This window comes from Nelusetta ayraudi, unplaced genomic scaffold (genome assembly GCF_046127955.1).
Source record: "Nelusetta ayraudi isolate G7.1 ecotype Tasmania unplaced genomic scaffold, CSIRO-AGI_Nayr_v1 ptg000058l, whole genome shotgun sequence".
Taxonomy (NCBI): domain Eukaryota; kingdom Metazoa; phylum Chordata; class Actinopteri; order Tetraodontiformes; family Monacanthidae; genus Nelusetta; species Nelusetta ayraudi.
Genome location: NW_027466108.1, coordinates 1,148,859 through 1,174,000, shown reverse-complemented (window position 1 = coordinate 1,174,000; position 25,142 = coordinate 1,148,859). Strand labels below are relative to the sequence as shown.

At 45.2% G+C, this 25,142-nt stretch overlaps 2 protein-coding genes across 8 annotated transcripts in view; both read right to left on the bottom strand.

The window, feature by feature from the left end:
* The window catches only part of pdlim2 (PDZ and LIM domain 2 (mystique)), a 31,034-nt gene extending 30,835 nt beyond the window's left edge, over nt 1-199 (bottom strand). The window contains exon 1 of the mRNA XM_076038882.1: nt 144-199. The gene's annotated coding sequence lies outside the window, so the exon portion shown is untranslated. The remainder of the gene's footprint in view (nt 1-143) is intronic.
* A 589-nt stretch (nt 200-788) lies between these two features.
* sorbs3 (sorbin and SH3 domain containing 3) lies at nt 789-23,922 on the bottom strand. 7 transcript variants are annotated; one of them, XM_076038872.1, is made up of 21 exons: nt 23,792-23,922; nt 14,941-15,019; nt 13,972-14,160; nt 13,115-13,187; nt 12,806-12,939; nt 12,556-12,619; nt 11,659-11,688; nt 11,487-11,574; nt 10,045-10,153; nt 8,540-8,593; nt 8,275-8,382; nt 7,671-7,729; nt 6,589-6,659; nt 5,131-5,192; nt 4,997-5,043; nt 4,767-4,881; nt 4,563-4,688; nt 2,966-3,499; nt 2,745-2,821; nt 2,505-2,611; nt 789-2,046 (listed from the first exon to the last, which is right to left on the bottom strand). In XM_076038872.1, the coding sequence occupies exons 2-21, from the start codon at nt 14,950-14,952 to the stop codon at nt 1,985-1,987; spliced, it is 2,121 nt and encodes a 706-aa protein (XP_075894987.1). In that variant the 5' UTR covers nt 14,953-15,019; nt 23,792-23,922; the 3' UTR covers nt 789-1,984. The 7 variants fall into 7 exon arrangements, with proteins under 7 accessions (XP_075894987.1, XP_075894992.1, XP_075894988.1 ...); XM_076038877.1 differs by lacking the exon at nt 23,792-23,922 and adding an exon at nt 21,325-21,469 and having other exon boundaries at nt 3,398-3,499; XM_076038873.1 differs by lacking the exon at nt 23,792-23,922 and adding an exon at nt 21,325-21,469 and having other exon boundaries at nt 5,131-5,189.
* Nucleotides 23,923-25,142: the final 1,220 nt, after the last annotated feature.

Genomic DNA, 25,142 nt, shown 5'->3' with positions numbered 1-25,142 from the left:
TGGTCATAAAATACATGCAACAACAGAAAAAAAAAAAAAAAATCTCTGGCCGCTTGTTAGCAAAAAGAACCGGCGCTTTTTTTTTAGTGAGCCGAGCCGAGAGAACCCGTTCTCTGAAAAGACTCAGAGTTCCCATCACTTACCGTGAAGCACGCTGTGGCGGCGGCAACGAGCAGGGTCCGTGCGTCACCTGCTGGTGTAATGCAGCAGCGCGAGCTGCACCCCGGAGCTGTTCTAATTAGTGGTGCGCGTGTGTGTTTTAATTACAAACACCTGGCGCACCAGGTGCTGCTGAGAGACTGCTGATTGGCTGCTATTGGTCGACTGTCTGTGTCCGCAGGAGTCCACGCAGGTTGAGTCCTGTTATCTTTTACTCTGTTTCAGGAACTCCAACTGCTTGTTTTAATTTTTGTATTAATCCTCCTGCATACTTTTTTTTTTCTGTGGTTACAGAATGTTAGTTATGTCATTATCACAACAGTCTTGTCTTAAGTCAGTGTCATAAACCATATAAAAGTTAAAGTTTTAAAACTTACAAAACCAAAGGATGAAGAAAGAAGTTGAGGAAGAGAAAATAAAAAAATATTATTATTATTATTATTATTATTATTATTATTATTATTATTATTATTATTATTGAGAGTTCTTACCTTCAGATCTTCTTTGAAGTGAATGGAACATTGACAGATATTTAAAGCACCTTCATAAACATAAGGCAGTGAAAACAAGCTGCAGTGCTCAGTGTCACTCGTTTAATACCTTTTAAAAAAACAAAAAAACAAAAACAGATGCGTACCATACACTTGAGATACATTGTTTGATAAGCAAATACAGTATATATTATATTTTCATTTCGATAAAGGGCTACAATCTGTACAGCCATCTCTTGTTTTACAACATGACTAATTTTTACACTGAAATCATGAATATATCATTAAGCTTTGCACAGTGACTTCATGATGGAGATCCTCTAATTCAGCACTGACAGATTGACCATTACAAACTAGTAAGGCTTTTTGGGAACGCTGATTAAGAACCCAGCACTGAGAGTACTACGACAACAGTAGAAGTCAGTAGAAGAAGCATACAGCTCAGAATTTAATAAAGAAACGTCACAATGAGTTAAATTTGGCGCGCACACATAATGATCTTCTAAATAAGTTGAGTCTGGGGACTCTTTTCCCAACCTCACCTTGAGCTGAACTTGAACATCTGCAAACGTTTAAAAGTTCATTTCTGCGCAAAACAACACAAACCGAACATGAGCTCTTAATTAGTTATCTTTGGCATTCCATTCAATGGCTAAAGACCTACAAACATCATCCACATATGAACTATTTGCACCAAAACAAAACAAGTGTTTGATTCCGTCATTATCTTGTCTCTTTCACCTAAACTTGTCCTTTCTCATACTGTGTGTACGCATCTACAGATGTCAACGTCCTCCCCTGTAACTTGCCCAGGATATTTTCACAGGTCTGAAAGGAAATCTGAAGAAGATATTGGAAAAAAAAAATATTAATAGAATCAAAATAGCAGAAAAACATTGTCAACCTAGGTTTAAAAAAAAAAAAAAAAATCAATGCTGTGTTTGGTAATGGCACTGTGGCGGTCCAGAGCTGTTGGCAGCAGTTTGTGAAGTGTGAAAGTAATTTATTTGCCTTGGAAACTGTGTGTTCAGTGCTCTCTCTGTCTCCTGACGTGGTGTGTGTGTGTGAAAGCGCTCAGGTAGCAGTGAAACACACACATGCACACTGCAACACATGCGGGGCCTACGAGGTAAGCGACCACTCAGTGTTCCTGTCTTCACAAGAGTTGAAGGCAGTGAACACATGCGTGTCTAAAGCAGTCGGAGGACTGTGGAGGGTGAAGGGAATGGAGGGGTGCTGGAATTGTAAAAAGTGCCATCTGCTGGGGGAGTTTAAGTGTTCTGTCGGGCCCGCGTGAGTCCCAAGGTGGTGGTGGTGGGCGGGTAGGTGGGAGGTCAAACTGGTGTCACATAATTTCCGGGAAACGTTCCAAAACCATTAGTCCGTTCTGACATACCTAGAAAATGTAACAGCAAAGAAATATATAGATTTATTAGTATTCTTAATATACAGATTAAAGTTTTGGTGCTAATAGCAGCTGCAATGTTTCTTCATGTCCACAAGGGGGCAAACTGATACTGTTTAGATAGTGCTGAGATGCTTAAAATAATGAAAATCGAATTGGATTAGCTCATCTATCATATTTCCCTAGCAATTATTAAAGTAAATACTCAATAAATACCAAATAGGGATGCACAACTGCGCAGAATATGAAACATGTAAAACATAAAAATACAACAATAATAAGAAGTAGCTTTCAAGTTCAACTGTTCAACGTCAAATACAGCAGTGCAGGCTGCATTTTACCTCAGCTATCAAGTTTTCCACAAAGCTCTGAATTATTCTGCTTACACAGGAAATAAAAGAAAGGAAAAACAAATTCCTTGTTCTGTGGTTCTGGAATCAACTCCGTACCTACGAACCAGCCATCATCACATTTCTCCACAACTTGCACAATGTCTCCCTCTCTCAGCTCCAACTCGTCAGAATTCTGGGGTTTGTAGTTGTAAACAGCTTTGTATCTAATAAAGAGAGCACAGAAAAAAAGACACTTTAAAAAAAACAAACAGTCGGTCTGAGCCGTGAGTTCAGCACGACCGCAGCAGTTTGTTTCAATGCAGCAGCGCAAACAGATGGAAAAACCTGGAGACGCACGATTGGCGTTGCACCGCTGGGGAGCCGTGATTGTTTTGCACTTGTGTGTGCGGAGCAGTGTGGTTCGGCATCGCGCCCTGTGGGAAAAGGGAAAAAAAAACTCCAGTCAGGCTTAATGAAGTGAAGTTGATGAGCCACATTCTCGCCGGCGCAGAAATTCAAGGTGGCGGACGCGGGTGTGACTGCAGTGACTTCCTCTCTGGGAGGCGGTGAAAGCAGACCTTTGGCGGGTCAGTGTGTCTGGAAGTGAAGGCCATGTTGGTCCCTGGTGCTGGTGCTGGTGCTGGTGCTGGCGAGGGTGAAACGGCTCGAGCAGGGGAGCTCTGATTAACACCCCAGTGCTGCTGGTTGACGGGCGAGGAAGCAGTGGAGGGGCTGTGGGGCCAGCGGAGGCTCGTTTCTTTGGACGTGGGTGTCAGTGTGGGGGAGCGTGACTGTGAAGCGGGGCTGCCGTAAGGGACGGGCGAGGACGGCTTCAGGGGGGAGTGCGCGGGTTTGGGGCTGAGGGAAGGCGGAGTGAAGGGGGACAAAGGTGAGCGCGGACAGGGCGAGTGGAGTGGACGTCCCGGACTCGAGGGTCCGGGGGAGATGGGAGACATGGGCCCGGGCGACAGGTCGTCCGCCGAGTACTTGGTGCGGGGCATCTTGTTGACCTGGACGTAGCTGGCTGGGAAGATTCCGCTCCGGCTGGTTCCCGAGATCCTCCCCTCCAACCACTTGTCGTCTACACGGCGGGTTATGTCGATCACTTCGCCCTTATGAAGAAGGACAGGAGCAATTTTCAAAAATTGGAGTACTAATGATTCATAACAACAGACACATAAGGTTTTAACAGATTATTATTGCGTAATCTATCTGTGGAGATTAATTTATCCAGGTAGAAAGTTCTTCTAAAAAGGATTTTATTTTGAAACACTGGACGTAAAGAACAAATGTAAAAACATAAGACAATTTGGTCTTCAACTAAACACCTTCATCAGTTGTTTGGTCCACAGGTAGTAGCTCTGGCAGTTATAGAAACATAATGGTCACGTGACTGAGATCACATGACAGCCCAATGTATGAGCCAGAGAAGATGGTGTCCCAAGCAGATGCTCCTCCCCCCGCCTGTGAGGTGGAGCAAATAGGTTGGTCTGTGAAGTGCCGGGGTAAACTGATGAAGGTCTTGTGTTTTTAGATTTGTTCTTTACGTCCAGTGTTTTAAAATAATGATAATGATGAAACATTTTAAGGGGCTTTAAAATAAGTTTGTCTTTTTGGAAGAAGGGATATTTTCCACCCATCCATCCATCTTCTATACCCGCTTCCACCTGCAGTCAGGATGGGGGAGTTTTGCTGGGTTCTGCTCACTTCATTGCTGGGCAACACACCTATGGACAATTTAGAGTTCCCAATTTGCCTCACATGCATCTGACTGGACTGTAGGAGGAAGAAGCCAGATAGAGAAGCCACGCCGACACAGGGAGAACATGCAAACTCCGAACAGGAAGGCCCCAGGATCGAGATCGGATATTTTTCAGATTAATGAAACGTTTGTTCAGGCTTGATGTTTCCACAGTGTTTACAGTCTGCATACTGAGCCAAGATGTAGCTAATGGCAGCGGGTAGACAAGACGCCTATTTAGTATACAGTCATGGGATTGATCTCAATCTCATCTTTCTTGGAAGGAATGTTGATGTGTCGTTCGCTAAAAAGATTTTTTATCACATGCTAAAGGTGCACATGATCTGAAAAAGCTCAGACAGCGGCCCGGTGCAAAAGACAATCTTTTCCTCTATCCTTTCTAATCGTTTCCTCAGCTCGATCGCATCACTCACTTTACGAAAAGACAGTTCGACAGGAAGGTCACCGGTGAAGTTGTACAGGGCCACAGCTTCGCCATAGTCCAACACCTGTATGGTGGGAGACCTTATAGGAGTCGGCTTCTCCGTCGGGGGCAGAATCTGCCAAGGACACGGTGATGAGATGAGAACAGTTTGAGACATGACTGCTGAGAAGCGGCGTTAAATGAAGAATCTCACCTCCACGTAAGTTGTCGGGAAAATACCCGCTCTCCCATGATGCTCTCCTTCAAACCAGTTGGCGTCGACCTGCCTGTGTATGTAAACAATGTCCCCTTTCTGCAAGTTAAGCTCTCTGAGGAGGCAACATGGAAGAAAATTAGATCCCTGCTCTAGTGTCTGAACACATATATTTTTGAGAGGACTTAAAGCACAAGTAATGAGAAAGAAAAGATCAGTCTGCAACTCACTTGGGTGTCTGAGCATGAAAGTCAAACTTGGCTCGTGCTGCTCTCATCTACGAAAAAACATAAAAAGACAAATAATTCTACAATCTTGATCAGAGTTACCAAAGAGAAATTGCTACAATGTGAGAGAAACGTACCCTTTTCTCCTCTTTCTTAGGTGGGGGCGGCATGGTTTCATTTGCAGGGGACAGCCGATCTACTGTGGAGCATGCATACATGTTTTTGTTTTTTTTCAACAACAGCAATTACCACACTTTCAAAAGGAGCTCTTGGAACTCATTCTGGCTGCTTCCCCGCTGACTCATTTCCAGGAAAAACAATTGGATAGAGCTAATCTCTAATCAGCTCTTCTGAGCTCAACTTCCTATTTTTGTGGCCTTTCCTCCACACCCTTTGTACCATCCCGTTCCATAGGAAAAACTCGTACTCAAACGCCGCACAACGGGAAAAGAGAACTTCAGCGGTCCAGGAAGGGAGGATCATGGGATCTTGGCAAATGAGATTACTAAGAGCTGTCAATGAATGTATGCTTCCTGATTGAATGAGCAGCCTGCTCAGGTATTTTGCTGGAGAAGTGCAAAACATCGTTCACTTGTGGGCAGTGCTTAGAGCTTAGAGCGCAGACAAATTCAAGAGGGAACAATTAGCATTCATGGCCCACTCTGGCCTACTACACAATTGGTTTACACAATTCTTGCAGCACCCTTAATCAAGCAGGAATCATTCATTAGGAAGGTATTGTATTTCTCAAGGACTGCCAAGGAATCAAGCACAGAGACATATGGTGGCCGAAAAGGGCAAACACACCGCAAACAGCCAAACGCAAACACAGAAATGATGCAAAACCAAAACCACACAAACACATAAAACACATTGTGCAACAGAGAAATGCTGCAGTCATAGAAACATTGCAGAGGCAAAAAACATACAAAGCCAGGAGACAAATGAGATGGAAAAATGGCAAAAACGTTGCTGCAAATTCACTTAACAAAAAACAAAGCACCAGGCCACTAGGGGGCGCTGCACCTGAGAATTCAGTCCTGTGGGGCGTAGTCCTTCTTTAAAGACATGAGCGGGATGTTTGGATGAAAATGCAGCTTTTTGAGATGTGAAATGAAAAGGTGTGTTTTCCTTTTGTGGTTGTAATCTTTTACAATATTATGGAAGAGCAACATATTTACATAGCTAATGTCAGCGTCGTGGAGACCCCGAAGGTTGAGTCCCCCTAGTGGCCAAGCGCTTATATTTTGTTAAGTTAAATTGCGGTATTTCTCCCTTGTGGTCGTTTTGGGGTTTTGTGTGGGTTTTTGGCATTTGCTGTGTTTTTTTCCCCTGTATTTGTTACCAGGGTTTGTGCTTTTACATTTTTTTCTGTGACTGCGGCAGTTCACTGTTGCATTTGTTTGTTTGTGTTTTTGGTTTTGCAACATTTTGTGTTCACAGTATTAGCCGTTTGAAGTGTATTTGCCCTTGTTGCTGACAAGGGCAAATACCCTGCGTTGTAAGAGTGTAAGTCTCATCATACATATCATTGAAAAAAGCCACAGGTCTGTGTTTAGCAGGACACAAAAGGAGAAAAAAAATTCTGTGTTTACCATACGTAGGTGAAGAGGTCAAGGACGTGCCAGCAGAGTGAACAATGGGCTGCTTCGGACTCGTTGAGCTGCTGAAAAAGTGACAAAATTTTCCACAATTTTACTGTTTATTTTACTGTCAGCATGATGTATAATGACATGAGGTATTTTTTCATGCTCTCCTGCAACATTTTGTTCCAGCGCATCTGGTCGCAGCTGTTATAGTCAGACTTGTTAGCAACGTATACAGATGATACTGCATGAGTCATCCCTAAACGAGAAGTTTAAATGTAATTTGATGTTTAAATGATCTAAACAGCCCTGAAAATTTATTTGTTTTGTGGTTGTTCCTTAGGTAATAATAAACTCCCCAAACTTGGAGAAATTACCTATTTGCATTTGTGCATACAGTGCTGTTTTTGATCTTAGCACATCCAGCTGGTTGCAGTTAAACATGCTGTGTATGTAACAGGCGGCCGTTTAAAGCAGGATTAGCCTTTACTTTGGTATGGTTTTGGTTGCTCCAGTCCTTAGCAACAAGCTGTTTGCGAAAAACCCACCCTCTTATCCCACTTAGCCAGAAAAAGGTCAAACCTCATGAACTCAACTTAGCAAACAACAGCGAGAATCCTCCCTGAAAACATTACACACATGGTGAGAAATGTGGAATGCTGCCCGCTGTTTGAAGTTACAAATACTGTACTTGAACTCGTTAAAGTTCATCCGCTGCCAAGCGGAAAAAAAGGGAGTCACGTGACGCACCAGCGGAGCAGGTACCCCTGCGGTTTATTAACAGCGGCGCTGTCTGATTATGGCGCTGAGCTTCTTAAAAAGCAGCAGGGTATAGCTGAGGGACCCGGGCTTTCAAAAATGTGACCTTTCCTGCACGTGGCTCAAGAAAACAATCTACACGTAAAGTGAAAAAAGGTCTAACTCTATCTATACAGAGTAAAGAGAGTACTGGGAATCCTTGATCTATCAGGGCACTTCAGAGTAAAAGTGTAAATAATAAATAAACACTATAAAATACTTTTAACATTTGTCTTGTGCTGCCTATATGCAACTTGCCCAGCATCACGTTTAGCGCTCTTATTGTCACTGACCTGTAGTTTGTGTTTCCTGTAGCCTTTGGAGCAGCTCCCACATTCCAGCCCCTGGCCTCCTGAAAACAGAGTGCGCATTGAGAGACGGCTTGCCTCCCGCAGCCTACAGTCTGTCACAGCTCTGAGTAAATCTCACAACAACTCAGACAAAAGTAGAGGTGCTGACCACTCCCAGAGGAGAGGGGGGGGAAATCCCCAGGGTCCTATCCTCCTCGGGGTAAACAAAAGACTAGACTCAAGTCGAGATAAGCCCGAGCCGTCTGCGATGCAAGTGCAAGTGGGCAGATTCAATCAATGGAGAACGAAGAACAACAGGAGAGCAAACAAACAAACAGACAAACAACATTCAAACTGAACTGAGAACTAATTATTTTCGCAGGCAAATCTCGGAGGAGAACTGCAGGCAGGTGATTACAAAGCGATTCCGTCTGAGTGCAAGGCAGGCAGGTCATTCCAAGGCTGGACGACAACGTAAGAGGTCATAGGTGACAAGCGGCGGCAGTGTGGGGAGGCTCTACTACTGAAGGGAGGGAGTACGGGGGGGGAGGTGTTGTCAGATGAGGCGGTGCTTCAACACAGAGAGTCAGGAGGGGGCGCTCAGTACCTCACCCCGGCCTCGATGCTGCTTCTTCTGGGAAAGCTTTCTCTCCAGACCCTGGATCTCCGAGTCTAGCTCGGCCCCCAGCCGATCCAGCTCAGAGAACAGGCTGGCCTGAGACCGAGCAGTGATGGAGGCGGGAAGGGTTAAAAGTGATAACACGAAGACTGCGCACCAAAACAAAATGTCCCTTTTAGGTCATTTAAAAGAAAGGGAAATCACTGGAGTTTGAGGGTTGAAGTGGCACTGAGACATCAGCAAAGCAGCTCACCTCTATGGAAGGAGACTTGGGCTTCTCAGGCTGTTTCTTCGGAGACAGGTGTGTCTGGAAGAAAAGAAAAGGGAAATAATCTTTTGTCATAACTTTGTCTGAGAAACACAACGAGTTGCTCTGTGCAGTCTGGGAAAACAACAAGTCTGCCAAGCGCAATGAAGATAATAGAGAGTCATAAATCCAAGAACGATCCAATTAAAATCCACTTCTTCCAAAACACAGTAGGAGCAAAAGATAAGATCGAGCTTAGTAGAAGTTGTGGACGAGTTTCCTTCCAGATGGCAAAGAAACACAGAGGGGGGAAAGTGCAAGAGGGATGTTTTGAGAGAACAGAATTTTAATCAAGTCCTCGGTTTAATGTTTCATATTTTTGCAGTCAGTTGATTTATTTTATTTATTTATTTTTACAATAAAAAGGGTTTTGGAAGAACGGAATTTTAATCAAGCCTTCCATCTAAAGTTTCATACTTTTGCAGTCAGTTGATTTTTTTTTTCTTTTCAACAACAAAAACCTTCATATCCATCCCACTGCCGCTTGGAAAGAGGTTGCATATCAAATTCCACCACAGTTAGTAACAGAAAACCTCCACCCTCCTTCTTCACAACGACTTCACGCCAATCGGGAAGCATTGCGCAGCATTGCTTAAAAAGGCAAGAAACGCACAACGCTTGCATCGCTCGAATTTCTCCCCTGCAAAAACCTTGGCCGAGGGGCTCTGCCTGCACGCCAAGGCTGAGAGTCATCCTCACTACGATCACACACTGCCATGTCTTTGTGCAGCAGCAGCAGCAGCAGCAGCACCTCCACCACCTGATATGGTGTGCGCGCTGCTGAGGGGGAAAGGACATCGGTAAGGAAATGAAAATGAAGGAAATGGAATAAGTCGCCAAGCTGCGAGCCGTAACACACCACAAGAGGTTAACACCTTAATAGCAATCACAAGACACCTCCGCTCCCCTGGGTAGGAGGAGAGGAGGGGGTGAAAACAAAGATTTCTACTGTCTCCCTGGGACACAGGACGCATTATTTTGTGGGATATTTATGGAAAACAACAACAAAGCCTCAGAGACAAATGTTTTAATCTTTTAAACAATGATCTGGTCAAACAACTTAATAAAAATGATTAAATAAGCACCCGGGTGTGTTAGTAGTGACACAACACAGGCAGTATAGCTCTGACAGCCCGCACAGTTTTAAAAAGAAAAACCTGCAGTCTTATTAGATAACAGACATCAGCACATATGGCAACAGTTGTGGAATGACCACACACGCTAGTTAGCGTTGCGTGAGAAGACGGTATGAGCGGAGTTGAACAATAATCCTTAAGGAAACCTATCCCCGAGCACCGACACCTGCAAAACAGTTCAGGACTGGACAAGGAATTCCAGCAGATCCAGTGCCAACCACAACAACAACAACAGGAACAACGGGATAAATCTGGAGTTGGAGGGATCCTCTGTGAAAAAACAAAGACTGTCTGAGGCACTGAGGTTGGTTGTACCTGACTGCGGCTCTCTGAGGTCGTGTTCTTTCCCGGCTCGAAGTCGAATATACTCCTGGGCTGAGGGTGCTGCCTCCCCGGGTCCGACAGCTTATCTACATCCTCACTCCTGAAACATAAAACCCCAACACGGGTGAGCACACACACGCACACGCACACACACGCACACACACACACATACAGGCACGCACGCACGCGCGCACGCACACGGGACAGCAACTTAATCACGGCTTCATTGTGAGAGCCTGTAGAAACAAATCCAAACTTGTCCGTCCTACACGGTCTCCCTCGGCTGCTCCTGGCCTGAGTGTTCCTCAGTGTTCACATTGGATGTCAGCTGCTTATCTGAGGAACACAGTCACTTTGGTGTGGTTTTGTAACAGGGAGCTTGTTGCGCATCACCACCAGTACACACACTGCAACTTGTTCCCATGCTTTGACACTTTCAAATTAATATTTCTGTTGCCAAGCTTGGACATGTTTCTAATTTTTTTTTTTATTTGTGAATTATTTTAAACCATTTTTCTGATGCTTGGCAAAGAAACACTCGTTATAGTTACATCTAGACGTCAAGTATACAAATTTATGTCCAGCACTGAGCTGCAACACTGGCTGCTTCCAGAAATCAACAAACCAGCTCATCCTTCATGTACATGTCCACTTTGTTCTGTGAACTGATGGTCTCTCTGTGAGGCTTCTTGCGATAAGCTTGAGATGTGTTTTGGGACTTTGGTGCCATCTAGCCTTGAAAAAGATAAAGACAAAGCTACTGCTATGAACTGTCCCTCTGGTGTGATGTTTGGAGAAGTTTTTCAATTATATTTCCGTTCCCGGCTTCCTCTCACAGTCCAAAAACATGAATGTGAGACAAATTGGGAACTCTGAATGGGTTGTAGGAGGGAGTGCAAACGCGAATGGTTGTTTGTCTTTCAATGTGGCGAAAAACTGGCGACTTGTCCAGGGTTTAACTCCACTTTTGCCTCAAGACAGCTGGGACAGGATCTTTTTTCCACAGTCCACGTTCACTTGAATTGCATCTCAGAATTGTGAACGCAACAAAGACCAGAACCAGAACCTTTAAAACTCAAAGACAATATTTTCCTGTTTGATGACATACAATCTTTAGTAAGTCGCAAGTTACCACTCCTGCAGTAGTCAGGCCAACTTACAAACTTTTTTTTCATATGTATTTTATCGTATGTATTTGTTCACATTGTATTTGCAAGCCTGGGCTGTGTAAATAAAAACTGATTGATTGGTTAAACATAATATTAGTCTCTCTTTACACAGCCTTCAACAAAGCAAAGACACTTATTATTGCCAGAAAAGATTGATAGAAGCTAATCATACACAATGTGGTGTGTAGAAGTGTGCGACAGCGTGATGCAGCAGAGCCGCACCACTGACCCTGGAGGTCCTGCAGCAACCCGACACAAACTCACCAGTCTGGCAGAGCTCCATGAGGTGTTAGCCTGAAGAGATTCTTGTCTGCCTCACTACTTTCTTCGGTGGTGACAGACGTGCTGAGCCCTTCAAAACAGAGCAGGGAAAACCTGGTGGAATACTCAGTGTTAAAGATCAACAGAAACCACAGAGCTCAGTGGATTCACTTACTGTCCGACCAACCATCCGAGTCCTCCAGGTCTGAAACACAGGTGCAAGAAAGTGGCATTTAAGCACATCAACCAGAATTTATATAAAGCTTTTCAAGAATACTAGATTGTTTATATCAAAGTTTAGAAGTGTTGCTGTATGTAGATGCATCTGTATCTAATCTATATAGAATAGAATAGAATTCCACTTTATTGTCATTGCACATGTCACAAGTACAGAGCAACGAAATACATATTGAAATTCATACAATATAAACAATCTAATCTGAGCTAATGAGCAAACCAAGACAAGGCCAGTAGTCTCCAGTGTTACTGGTACTGAGTCAGTCATTTATCATGAGGACTGAAGAGAGGGAGGAAGAGGAGATGCTCATGCACAAACATACAGTACAAGTGAGGACAGCCTGGTCGAATAACAAACAGATGGTGTAAAGAAGATAAACTAAGGGTCAACTCGCTACTCTAAGACAATACTCCTCTGGTTCTGCATAGTGCAGTTTGTTTTGCCTGATGTCTAATTCGGCTAAATTTTACATCTTGCTCTTCTGATGGCGAACATAAGCAGGGGGGAAAAAAATCACTTCTCACGCACAAAAAAACTCATCAATGGAGGGAAGGTTACACCAAAGCTTAGCCGTGCACGAAAACACGGGATTCGTTTCTGTTACGCAACAACACACACCAGTGACAAATGTAAGGCTTGATCTCGCAGAATCCTGCGTAAGAAGCGGGATTATTGTCAGAGCCAGCGAGGAGTAATGGCACAAACTTTAGGCCGTCTTTCATCATGACTTATTCACGCTCAACCCTAATCTGTTTGCGGTATCACCTTTGCAATACTTGGCAATGAAAGAGGGGCTGTTGAGTGTGAGAAGTGGTGGAGGAGGAGCGTCCTTACCCTCTGGCTTCCTGTGAATCTGCCTGAACATGCTCTTGTACCAGTCTCGGGGCTTGTTGACGCTCTTAGGGAGGTGGGAGGGGGGAGAAAAGGTGGGCGGGAGAGAGCAGAAGGTAAACACATCTTTGGCTTTGCTTTGCTGGATTTAATGTGGGCAAAATGTCAATAACAACAAAAAATAATAATTTGTGGGAATTTGTTGCAGACATATTAGATAAATCTTTTTTTTTTTTAAGCGTCTCTGTCTTACTGATCTGGAGGCAATTGGCATTCCCGTTTCATCCACTGGCCCGATTCCGGAGAACTTTATCAGCCTCTCTTCTCTGGTTGGAGTCCAGCCGCGTGGCAAAGTGGCCACGCTTTGGACGCCATTGGACAGTGGACCTGAAATGCAGTCGCCATGAGAAACTTTGTCGAGCAGGCTGGAGACCTAATCCGAGCTACTTCGAATGACATTCAGTAACTTTACTCTCTATCTTAACTGTCCCAGATGTGGAATTACAACTTAAATAGTTGCAAATCTAACAAAATGTATTCATTGAAAGAAAAAAAATCTCACCATGTGACTGTTGTGGTCCATAATAAGATCCAAAGCTGAGACCTGCTGGTCCACTGCCATTTACTTCAGGTGCCTTCAGAAAGAAAGAAAATATGTACAACAACAAAACTGCTTAAAAAATAATTCTCAATAAATATATTATTCATCTCTTAAGAAGAAGAGAACACTTCTGTATACATTATCTTAACACATTAAGACCAAACGGTCTTAATGTAGAATATGATCTAAAGTGCTGCTTGCAACAGTCAGTTTTTGCTTATGATGCTTATATGGGCTGATGTGCAACTGATCTGTTTCTATTACGGTAAATATTGATATATTCTCCTGACTTATTTCTCACATTTTATTGTAATTCAAAATGATTCTTTTCTTTTTGCATTTGAAAACAATGTATATATGTAAACTCTTTGTTTCCCTCTTGTTTTCTCTTTCCTTTTTCTCCTCCCTCACGTTTTTTCCTTCTGCTTGCATGTAATTAGTGGCTGACGATTACCAGGTGTGTACCTGCTCCTCCTCTATATCTACCACCCCTGCTGCCACCTCACAGTGTGACCTGACAAAGGCCGGGACAGGCTGAAACGTTGTCGAATAAAATGACCGCATTTGGAGCGGAGTGTGCGTTGGTTTCTCTTTTTGTTTTCTTCTTATGTCACGTGCCACCACCAGCACCTCCAAGTTTCTACGGTGTGCGTCCTCTTCAAAACTCAATAAATATATATTGAATATTAAATACTAAAATAAATGAAATAGTAAACGCAATGAGGAATATGCTGCGTTGCACATTTTGTCCACTAGGAGGAGCACTTGTTTGCCTAATGCCATGCCCTACACTTGAACGCAGCTTAACTTATGCACACCTTGACCCCTGCATATGGCACCCTGGTGGAGCGAAAAGGGCTGAGAGGAGGCGTGGGGAGCCCGGGGGAGATGACCACCTCATGGACCAGCTCTGGAGAAGTAAGGATCTGCAGGTGGGAGGAACCTCCAGGCCCCTCATAGGAGAACGCCTGGGAGCCATTGGGACTGCTGACCGCATCGGCACGTTGCTGAACAACAGGACAATCAAGAAACAGTAGCGATGATGACCAAGTGTGTGTGTGAACTCTGCTCCCGACGCGTCTTCCTGTTGGCTCTGAGCAAACGCCGCCCTCCGCGGGAGGTCATGTGAACTTGTTAGCGGGCCCGGCTATTCCCCCGAGAATAACTAGCCCCTATGGAGGGGGGCAGTGGGGGTGGGGTGGCTGTCTTCTGATGATGAAAAGGCCCCTAATTTATTTAAAGCAGAGCCAGTGGGAAGTGGCGTTCCACCCTCTTCATCATCTCTCTCGCCACGACAGCAGAAAGGCCTCATTCAAGGTGCAGAGTGGGGGCACTGAAACAGGAGAGGACCATTATGAGCCCATTAACTCCCTATTCACCGGGCCTCCCTGTTTTCCAGCCAGGGGGCGGAGCCTGGGCCAGGGAGGTTGGGAAGGGGCCATTGATGTCAACCTCAAAGTCCAGCAAGGCTAAGAGTGGTTTTATGGTCTCCATAGTGATCCTTTTCACCCCTCCCCTCCCCATCACCCATGATGGCCGGACCAACTCCTCCATTGGAATGCTACATAAATGAATCAGGTGCTCTGGTCCTCTCTGTGTGCTGCCAGGGGTCATGGGAAAAAAACCCACGTCCACCAATGCTCTTATTTACTGCACCGGCCTGCCACCGAGATACTGCGACGGGGACACTCGTTCTTTTCAGGATATTGAAAACATTTCTTTCACGACGATAAGGATAAAAAAGACGGAATCATCAGCACTGAACAAAATCAGAAATTTGACTTTACCTGAGACTGCATGTGATCTCTGTTGGTTCTTGTGCAGCTGAGGTCAAAACTCTTGCACCCACGTCAAAAAAAAGTGAGTCTGGGGAGAGTAAAAAAATGTATTTATAAACATTATGAAAACTGAAAGTGTTAAACAAACATAAAGAGTCATCAAACCATGTTGATCTTTTTTTTTTTTTTGCTTTTGTTCCTTTTACTTATTTTAGCAAATGTTCCATCTGACCTTTGGACCTTTTGTCCCTGTTTGTTTTACTTCTTGGTACTAGTTACAATCAAGATACATTTCTTAAATTCTTATTATCAGTGCAGATGTCAAATTCCTGGAAAAAAAAAAAAAACAAGACTGAATATATATCTATTAGAATTTTATCAGGATTCAGTCTCAGTTTAATTACCATGATTTATTTTGCTCAGAAGAACAGCCAAATCCTAAGTGTTGCATGGAAAAATGTGACATCAGCCTTTTTTTTTTTTTTTTTACACATAGTGTGAGACTGGATAGCAGTCACAAGACTTACGAGCAAGATGGCCAAAACTTTACTGGCACCAAACAGTAAACAGTCTCCATTGAACAATGTTCAATGTACGAGATATATATATATATACATATATATATACATAAAAGGTTTTAAGGCCGTCAACAGTTTTATGACATTATCTTATTTACTCCAGTCTTGTGCCTTTTTATAACATTTTGCTCTCTAACCCTAACCCTAACCCTAACCCTCGTTTGCGTCAATCAAAACCGGTTAAACCCAGTAACAAAGGCCATCTGAGATTCATGCAACCTTTACATTTGTTCCACTATATATCGTTCAGTCTGCCAAAGAGGAAAACTTGCCGTCACTAATTTTTCCTTGTTGCTAAGGAAAAAGAAATCCACCCAAAACAATGAGCATGTGGCTGCCCTGGATTTTTTTTTTTTTTCTTTTACACAAGGCTGCGTTGAAGCGCACTTGAGGCGCTGGCTGATGGAGAAGGTCAGATAGTGTAGCTCCTCATCATCATCACCTCAGAAAAACAGATTAGGCTGCTGTTTCTAGATCAGAGGCCTGGGTAGGGGATGAGACAGTGGCTGTTTCCGCTCATCCACAGTGGCTAAATGGCCCATAATAACTGTGTTGGCATGGAAACCACAACCAGCATACCGCCCGGCCCTGCATGCATACCCACTACACTGTCAAGCGACACTAAGGGGCCGTTTACACTGATAGAGATTTTTTTGAAACATTTTTGAAAACACTCTTGAAAAAAAACATGTTTACACGAAGCCGTATTAAAAAGAAAATTCCCATTTCCACGGAGACGAGGTAAACGACTGAAAACGATGTAGTATCTATGCCAGGCCTGGTGTGATGCTGCAGGTTTACTTCCTGAATGTGGAAGAAGAAGAAGCACAGCTGCAGCACTCCATGTTTAAAGAAGCAGAAGCCGGTGCTGAAGAAGAAGACGGTGTGGATAAACAACAGAGTTGAACTTCCGCTCCAAGTTACTTTAGAAAACAAAGCCTTAAAAGGTACAGATTAAGGTTGACTGGGAGTCGTGCCAGTGGAATTTTGCTAACATTTTTGTCAATTAGGTTTCCTGCCTCGATATACAAGTCCAACACCGTCATCTTTCACTGGGAGAAACTCAATTGTTAATAGAGGTCAGTACAAGAATTATGGTATATTTTTTTCTTCTTTGGTAATTTAGAGCACCGTGGCTAAGAAACTCCTGAGCAAAGAGGCTGTCCAGCAACAATTTGCACCAATGACTTTTCCATGTGGCCTTTGCAGCTGAATATTAGAGCTTGTAACCATGGCAGTCAGGACTCGGAGCTCTATCGGCACTCTGTGCCTCTGGGTGCAGGGTCGGGAGGAGGCGGTGACAGCAGCAGTGTTCCATTCCACTTTCAGACAACAGCGTCACTCATTTGAGACCTCATCTGCCGACAAACTGCGTTACGCAACAGGGGAAATATGGGAACTGGAGGGTTGTGTCTACAACAATACAATTACTGGCCAGGCATGGCAGCTGACCTGTCGTCACCCACAACAAATCACAGCCGGCTGACCGTGAATACAGCAGGACAACAGACAACGCCGCAAACAGGCTGCATTTACACATCTTAGGAACTCTATGCTTAATTAGTTCCCTTTTACAATCTGTGTGACACACTTGGACGTCAACCACCTCGACCGCCCGTGTTTTCATACAGCGGTTAAATCCCGCAGAGCAACTATGGGGGCTTCTCTTCTCGACCGCGCTGACGTGTATATACATTTCACAATGCCTGCATTTGCTTCATATATGACGCATTCTTTAGAAAAATAAATAGACATAATTGAAGGGGAGATGCACTGATGATGACATACCCAATTTGTGTGTCTACTCTGGTAATCCTACACAAACACTGCATCCTAAATTTTCCACAATGCTACAAAATAGCATTTAGTGTAATTAGATCCGTCTTGCTCACTATCAGACACCCACAGGCTGTTGCACACAAGCAGTATACGTGTATATTTCCAAGCCTTGGTTACTGCAACAACAACCCTGATGTTACAACTGATTTCACAGAGGGAAGCAAGCTATTTTATTTAGTTCTTCAGAACTTTAGTTTTAAAATAAGTCTGCAAAGTTACGCAACAATATGGGAACACAAGTGTGATCTTCATGTTCTACTTTAGAGTGAATTTGAGTTTTTATCAAAGGTACAGCTTTGAGGCAGGACAGTATATGCGTGCACTCTGTATTTTGGATTTTGACAGGAACTGAGCAGTTGCATAGAGCTGATCTTAAAGCTGAGACCAACCCTGTAATGTATGCTGAAGGACATGTATAATAATACAAAAGGTATCTAATCTTAAGAGTTTATTTAGCACAACTTGAAAGAAGGTGGGATTATAACACAATGCAGCGATTGAAACACATGACTGGATGAGGAGTGCAAAGGGGGCTGAATAAATATGATAAACAGATAAACAAAAAAGAAATGCTGAAAAAGAAATGTCCTAGTGTATAAAATATTGTTGAGTTTTTTTATTTACTTTGTCTGCATGTGAAATGTTTCTATTCAAACATTTTTAAGTTACCGTAATTACTATTGTACGTGAGGCTTTCCTTTAAACAGAGACCTCAAAGCTTGCAATGCCTTTGATATTGCACCGCAACGTGTGAACTCTCCCTAACATCGTCTCTGTGTCATTTGTTCGGAAGTATATCCTACACGGCTTCTGTTTCCTTTCCCCGGATTATAAATCCAGCAGAGAAATCTTCTCGCAGCTCATGCATCTGCCCTGAGAGAGCCCCCAAACACAATCCTGCCTAATAAGGAAAACTCTGTGTCGATAACTAGCAGGAACATCCCTGTCCAGAAATGTGTCTCCCACTTGGTATGTTCTGAAGGTCCAGCACATTCTTATTCAACAACTCAGACTCAACATTGGGCCTGTGCTGTGACGCAGACTGGGGTGGTTAGAACTGTTTGTGTTTTGATTCTATCATCCCCAACTGTTCACTTTACAGCCCCTGTTGCGTGTCTGTCTGTGGAACCCCTGCGAGGAGGGAGCTTCATTATCGCCACAGGAAAAAGTTTAAAGACGGAAAGAAAAGCAGGGTCATAAAAGCCGACAGCGTTTTCACAGATGCAGTGGAGAGGTTGTCCTCTTCGGCCAAAACACCAGCGTCTTTCACGTGTTCCCCTCCCTGAAAAGCAAATCGGCTGATCTTTCACTGCGTTCAACCCGTGCATCATATTTCAGTGTGTCACAGGGCAGCCGAGGACGTCAAATAGGAACCAAAGGGGTTTTTAGTATGGAAATCTCTGCCACTTTCCGCTCCCTTGGTGCACCGTGCCAGATGTTGGACATCGAGTTTAACATCTGTGCTTGGATGAACGAAAGGGGGAGGGGGGATGTTTTAATGGTAAAACTTGTGTTTGGGGAGCTACCCTCAGACGCCACTAGGGCGTTGAACTTCACCACACCCGTGTGAGTCCAGTGAATCCCAACAAAGGGAGGATCACCAAGACGGGAATAGCAACAGAGTCATGCGAGAACTTTTTCCTCCCTTGAAAAAAAAAGGGAGGGAAATCCCTTAAAACTGGCCTAAAAAGCCCTGCGCCGTTCCCATTCAGCCACACCGGTGACCCTGCAGTGACTCTTTGCGCTCCTCAACACTCATTAGCCACCCCATTTCCCTCTCTGATGACCTCTTCCACCGCACGCAGAGCCCTCCACCCCCTATTGTCCCCGCTACAACCAGGCTGTCAAGGTGGCCGCGCATCCCCTAATGAATGGCTGTCGCACTTGCTGACCCATGAACCTCTTCTGCTCTCTCCCGGCTCACGCGTCAGGGCCAAGCGATGATACGCCAGCCGCAAGAGGGAATCGCGTCGCCCATTAATCATTCACGCACAATCGCAGGGCAACATATTCATCGCTGACAAAGAACGAAGGTCTCAATGCGACTCATGCGGTCACATGGGTGCTGATGGCCGCTCGTTACGGCTGTTCAGCTGCGGGTTAATCATTGACGGAGTTCATGTGGGAACTTTGACAACTGCTCCCGTAAAAAGATCCAAGTCCTCCCCTGGTCCTTCCGGGTGGCGAGCACCGAGACGTTCGGTCATAATCTGAGCTCAGTGTTTCATTATCTGAACGCTCACCTGTCTGCAACTGACCTTCCCTCGCTTGATGCTGCAAGTCCAAACAAGTCCTAATCCTGCTATGAAGAGATTATTCCCTGCACACATTAACAAGACAAACCGGAGGCCGCATGTAACCCTGAGAGTTACATAACGAGGCCCATTAAAAAAAAAGAAAAATCAACATATTTAAGATGTGTTTTCAAAAAGCAGCGAGGAGGTACTAACAAGCGCGTTTTGCTGGATAAATAAAGTTGAGATTTATTTCTTCTGAGCACCAGCAGTGAGTCACAGTGCAGCTATGTGAGGACGCCGGAGGTGCTGCCGCGAGGTCGATCGCGACCGCCGGCCCCCTCTGCGACTTTTGCAGATGTGCGTGCGCAGCCCATACAAGGTTGTGGAGCCGCGAGGTTTATGATATGCGGTTATTGGCGGATACGCGCATTTATCAGGAGCGAGCTATTTCGCCTCCTTGTATGGTGCTCCTCCTTGCAGTGGCGGCCGCTCCACGTCTGCGTGCTTCCTGTCAATGGTGAGGGTCCGCGTTGCTGAGGAGAGGAGGAGCCGCCCGGGGTGATAAATCAATGCATGCCGTGCCTCAAGGGTGGGCGGTCGGGCCGGCGGGGAGCTGCACTAAAACTCGGCATGTCATTCAAGGTTTATAAAACTGTAACATAAGGTGTCAGGCAGAGCAGGAAGAACAGTTGCAGCAGAAGAATCACGCAAATCCTCGTACGCCTGTCGTTTCCTATCTGGGAAAGCCGAGGGCAGATATGAGGGGCAGCGGCCGAGACCCTCGGTGCCGTCACAAAGAAGATCACAGCGGGCCGCGGAAATCGCCCTGACAGTAAATAGTGGGGGGACTCTGGAGGGGAAGGTGGTGACGGCTGAACCATAATGACTGCAGGTCGTTACGGCTCCCAGCGTGCAGCAGCCAGAGAGTCGCTTTTCATCCAGCTTCTCTGGAGCTCACCTGGAAGTTTCTCACCCCACACACAAACACACAAACATGCAGAGACACACCCGGGTCTATGAGAGATGACATGTTTCCAAACACCCCGGCCCTGAATCACAGACCCTCAATGACGAGTTTGTTTTTCATAAGCAAGTTACTGCTGCTCCGCTCACCCCTGCAGCTCTCAGGTGCGCACAGTGCACTCCAATGATCACTCCAGTGATCACTCCACTGATTACTCTACTGATCACTCCACTCGTCATCACCCCGCTTATCACTCCACTGATCACTCCGCTGATCACTCCACTGATCACTCCACTCGTCATCACCGCACTTATCACTCCACTGATCACTCCACTCGTCATCACCCTGCTTATCACTCCAGTGATCCCTCCACTGATCACTCTACTGATCACTCCACTGATCACTCCACTCGTCATCACCCCGCTGATCCCTCCAGTGATCACTCCACTGATCACTCCGCTGATCACTCCACTGATCATTCCACTCGTCATCACCCCACTGATCCCTCCACTGATCCCTCCACTGATCACTCCAGTAATCCCTCCATTGATCCCTCTACTGATTACTCCACTGATCACTCCGCTGATCACTCCACTGATCACTCCGCTGATCACTCCACTGATCACTCCACTCAGCATCACCTCGCCGATCCTGCAAGAGGCCCAGAGTGGTCTAACAGGTCGCCCCACCTCAGGAAACGTGGCGCGCCTTTCAACGGCCACTGTGTAAAAAGTTCAGTCCCCGTGTTTTGATCCCGCTGAAGGCCGGTACTCACCTCAAGCGTGGCAGCAACAAGTGGAGCCCTCCCTGCGCCCCGCTCCCTGCTCTCCCTTTGCACTCTCACACGGAACAGGCAGCGACACACAATCTCTCTCTCACTCTCTCGCTCTCTCTCTCTCTCCGCTCTCACTCGCCCTCCGTGAGTTCCCGGTTGACAAGCATCACCATGGCAGCTTCAGCCACCACCACCACCACCACCACCACCCCCCGCCCCCCGGTCAAGCAGGCTCCCTGCTCCCTGCGCCCATCAGCTCAGGGCGCCGTCCTTTAAGTGAAGCAGGCCTTTTGTTGTGATAGGGTGATATTTCACAGAGCCGGCCGAGCCACAAATAGTTCATCACTTCCAGCGCTCACACCAGACACTGGCCAGCGCCTCCACCACACCCCCAACACCCCCGACCCTTGTCTCCATCCCTTGTTTTCCTCTGTTTGTGTGTGTGTTCTTTCTTTTATGTCCCATTGTGTTGCACGCAGAGCAGCCAAAGTCCAAGATAGATAACATTATTACATTATTCATTTAAATTCAGAATTTGTGTGTGCACCGCTTTCAAACAGTGCATACAAACTGTTCTGGAAGGGCACCCATATACAACATTGTTATATATGTGTATGATTGTGTTAGATGGGCATTCGACACCACCTCATGTCGATTGCAGGCTCCTAGATTGAACTGAATGGAAATTGTATCATCGTATCATCATCCAAACAAATCGATATTATGCCGTATTGCGATTGGGCAGGTGATTTACCACACCGAGAGGTTCCACACATACACAACCCTACCAGGATGACTGCTTAAAACCAGAGAGCCAACAAGAGACATTCACACTCGCACTCCATTCCCACTGCTTGGAAAGCACGTCCAGATTAAACCAGGGCTTCCAGTTTGTCTGCAGTCCTCGCCAGTGAAGACAAACAGCTGCGAATACCTGAGTCTAACCTGCTAGCAGGCATGTAAGCACACTCACAAGGTTCACAGTGCAGGTGAAGGGGCCGGCCAGAATTGCCTCAACTGGGCACATTTGATCCCAGAAGTGAATTAAAAACAGAGCAAAAAATAATAATTAGCAGTTGAGCCTCAGGTCTCTCCATGACTTAGCGTATGTGTGGGTGTGTGTTCTGGCCAACTTAATATACAAAGACTCAGCACTTTTTTAATTATTTAGTGGTCTGGCTGGGTAGACCGAGACTCGGTGCAGGGTATCCACTTACCCAGTCTGTACTTTAACTGGATTGTTTTTGCCAAACAGTTTGAGAGACATGCTGCGCAGAGCTGCTTTCAGTCAGAGGCTCCCACCCCGGCAGTTCTTCACCCCGCTGTGACCACATCAGACACCCGGTCACTCCAAAGCTAGGTGAGGTAATCTCAAAAGACGTAATGGCAACTTTGGAACCAGTCAACTCTCACCCCAGGATCCTCATTCAATTTGTTCTAATTATTTTGTTTGTTTCTTGGAAACATCAAAACCATTCTTATTTCAGATCCTCATTTTACGTTACAAAATCCCTTCCAGAGAAGAAGACAGGCGTGACGCTTTACCCTCTCGAATGGACTGAATCCAACAGGCCCTCAATGAAGCCGTAAAGGCCAGTCACTGTCCTTTCACACTGAGCTGTTTGAGCCTTTGTGTTAGTGCGGAGGCTCATTAAAACACCCTGTCAACCAAAGATTCCGGCAAGTGCATAAACCCCGCCATTAATCTGTTACATAATGAGCGACAGGTCTCGCATGAGGACTCGAGATAAGCAAGTTGTCATAAAATGAAGATGGAACCCGAGAGAGTCGAGCCAGGTCATATTCATGGGGAATGGCTGATAAGAAGGTCCGTGTCGTTTGGTGCCGCAGCTCAGCTCAAGCTCTGAGGAAATGTCTGTGGAATGTCTCTGAGAACAAACACAGAAAGCATCAGCGTTTATTCTAGCGGTAAACAAGTTGGCTTCCATGGCTGTACACATCCCAGGAGCGAAGGACAAACAATTTATGGTATTATAAACAAAACGCTCGTGGGACCTCCAGCGCGCTTATTTATGAAAGGAAAAGAAAAAGGAAAATCCTCCGATGAATGCGGGATTAGTGCAAAACGCTAAAATGTTTCGGAGCATAACGGCAAGCGAAGACGCAACAGGAGAGATCTCCAGGACAGATGTCTGATGATAATCTCCTGCGCCGCAGACACTGAAGGGCTGCTGTCTCATACAGCCGTCCTCATGTCCACCCTCCTCCAGGTGCCACACCGCATGCTGAGAAAAGTGAGGCAGCTGCCAGGAACACTCCAATAACTTTAACCTTTAACGCAGGTTTTAACTGTAACTGTAACTGTAGTTTCAAAAGGGAAACACTTTGATTCTGCTGTCGAAACAAACAGACCCTCCTCCCTGAAAGCCCGAGCAGCTCAAGCAGTGACAAGACAGTTGGCGGAAAAGTGCACGCGAGGAGGCGGCAGAAGTTGTGCCGTACTTACAGGCGGCGGCTGCGGGTCCCGTCAGTGCGGCGGGGATTGAGAGATAGGAAGTGAATGAAAAAGAAGGAGGGAACCACTCTCGCTGCTCTCTCTCTCTCTCTCTCTCTCTCTCTCCCTCCCTCTCTTTCTCAGGCCAACAGGGTGTCTTTTATCTGGTGAATGATTCAGCGCGGAGGGAGAGTCTGTAGGCGTGCGTACGTGTGTGTGTGTGTTTGCGTGAGTGTGCATTTGGAGGCTCATCGGGGAGAAGGCACTCGGTAATAGTTTCCATCCACAGCTGGAAATAATAGATTCTCATACAGGCTCCATGATCCCGCCTCCTGGTGGTTGACGTACCAGCGAGAGAGAGAGAGAGAGACAGGGAAAGAGAGAGAGGGAAAGCTTTCCACAGCCATCTCAATGAAGGGGCCCTGAGTGACAACTACACTCATAGCTGCTTTACAATATTGTCTTTGTGTTTCACTCTCAGAAGACGGTCTTCGTCTTCTGATTTCTATCATTGTCTCAGTCACCTGTTTGCGAGGCCTCTCGCTGGGGGCCGGGGACATTTTCGCAGTTATTTACAAAAAGCATAACATGCAATTCCACTGAAAGCAGCTTGTATGAAAAGATGATTCCCATCATCAGACAGAGAAATACATTTGAGAGGAAATTAGAGGTAAGCTACAGCATGATGGAAAAACAAAACATGGGCAACAGTAGATACATATGCATATATAAGTACACTTTGTCAGTTGCCAACATGATGCGCTCATGCACATACACTACATTATTTTTAGAAGCTGCAGTTACGAATTGCATTAATAGGAAAATGATCTTGCTCAATATAGCTAAAACATAGCTAAAAATATTTGCTAAACATCACTTTAGCAAATACCAGTGCAGGTGGGCTATACACTATCAAAGACTCAATACACACTGCAGATGGCAAAATTCCATACTGGACATCAAAAACATTTCTGAAATATTATTAGCAGAAATAAAGGCAATCAGATCAAGGTTTGCAAGTTTGGGTAATAAAGCCAGAAATAGTTTGCAGCAGCTCTGCTGTTGTTGGGAAACCTGCTTCTTCTTTTAATGGTGATGCATGAGAAAATAAAGATCACAGCAACACTGTGGTAAATGCAGTCTCCCCTTGAAGCAGACCCCGCAGAACTCAGTTGTAGTTCTGAGCAAGGTTGTGCAAAGGTCGACAGCGCTGGACACGGAGTCCTGTATTGCTGATAACCTCTAATTAAACATTGGAGGATGTATTTACACTGTACAAAATTAACATTATACATTTGTGTTATGGTTGATGACCTTTAAAGCTTTAAATCAATTAGCATAGGACCAGCATGGTATATTGTAA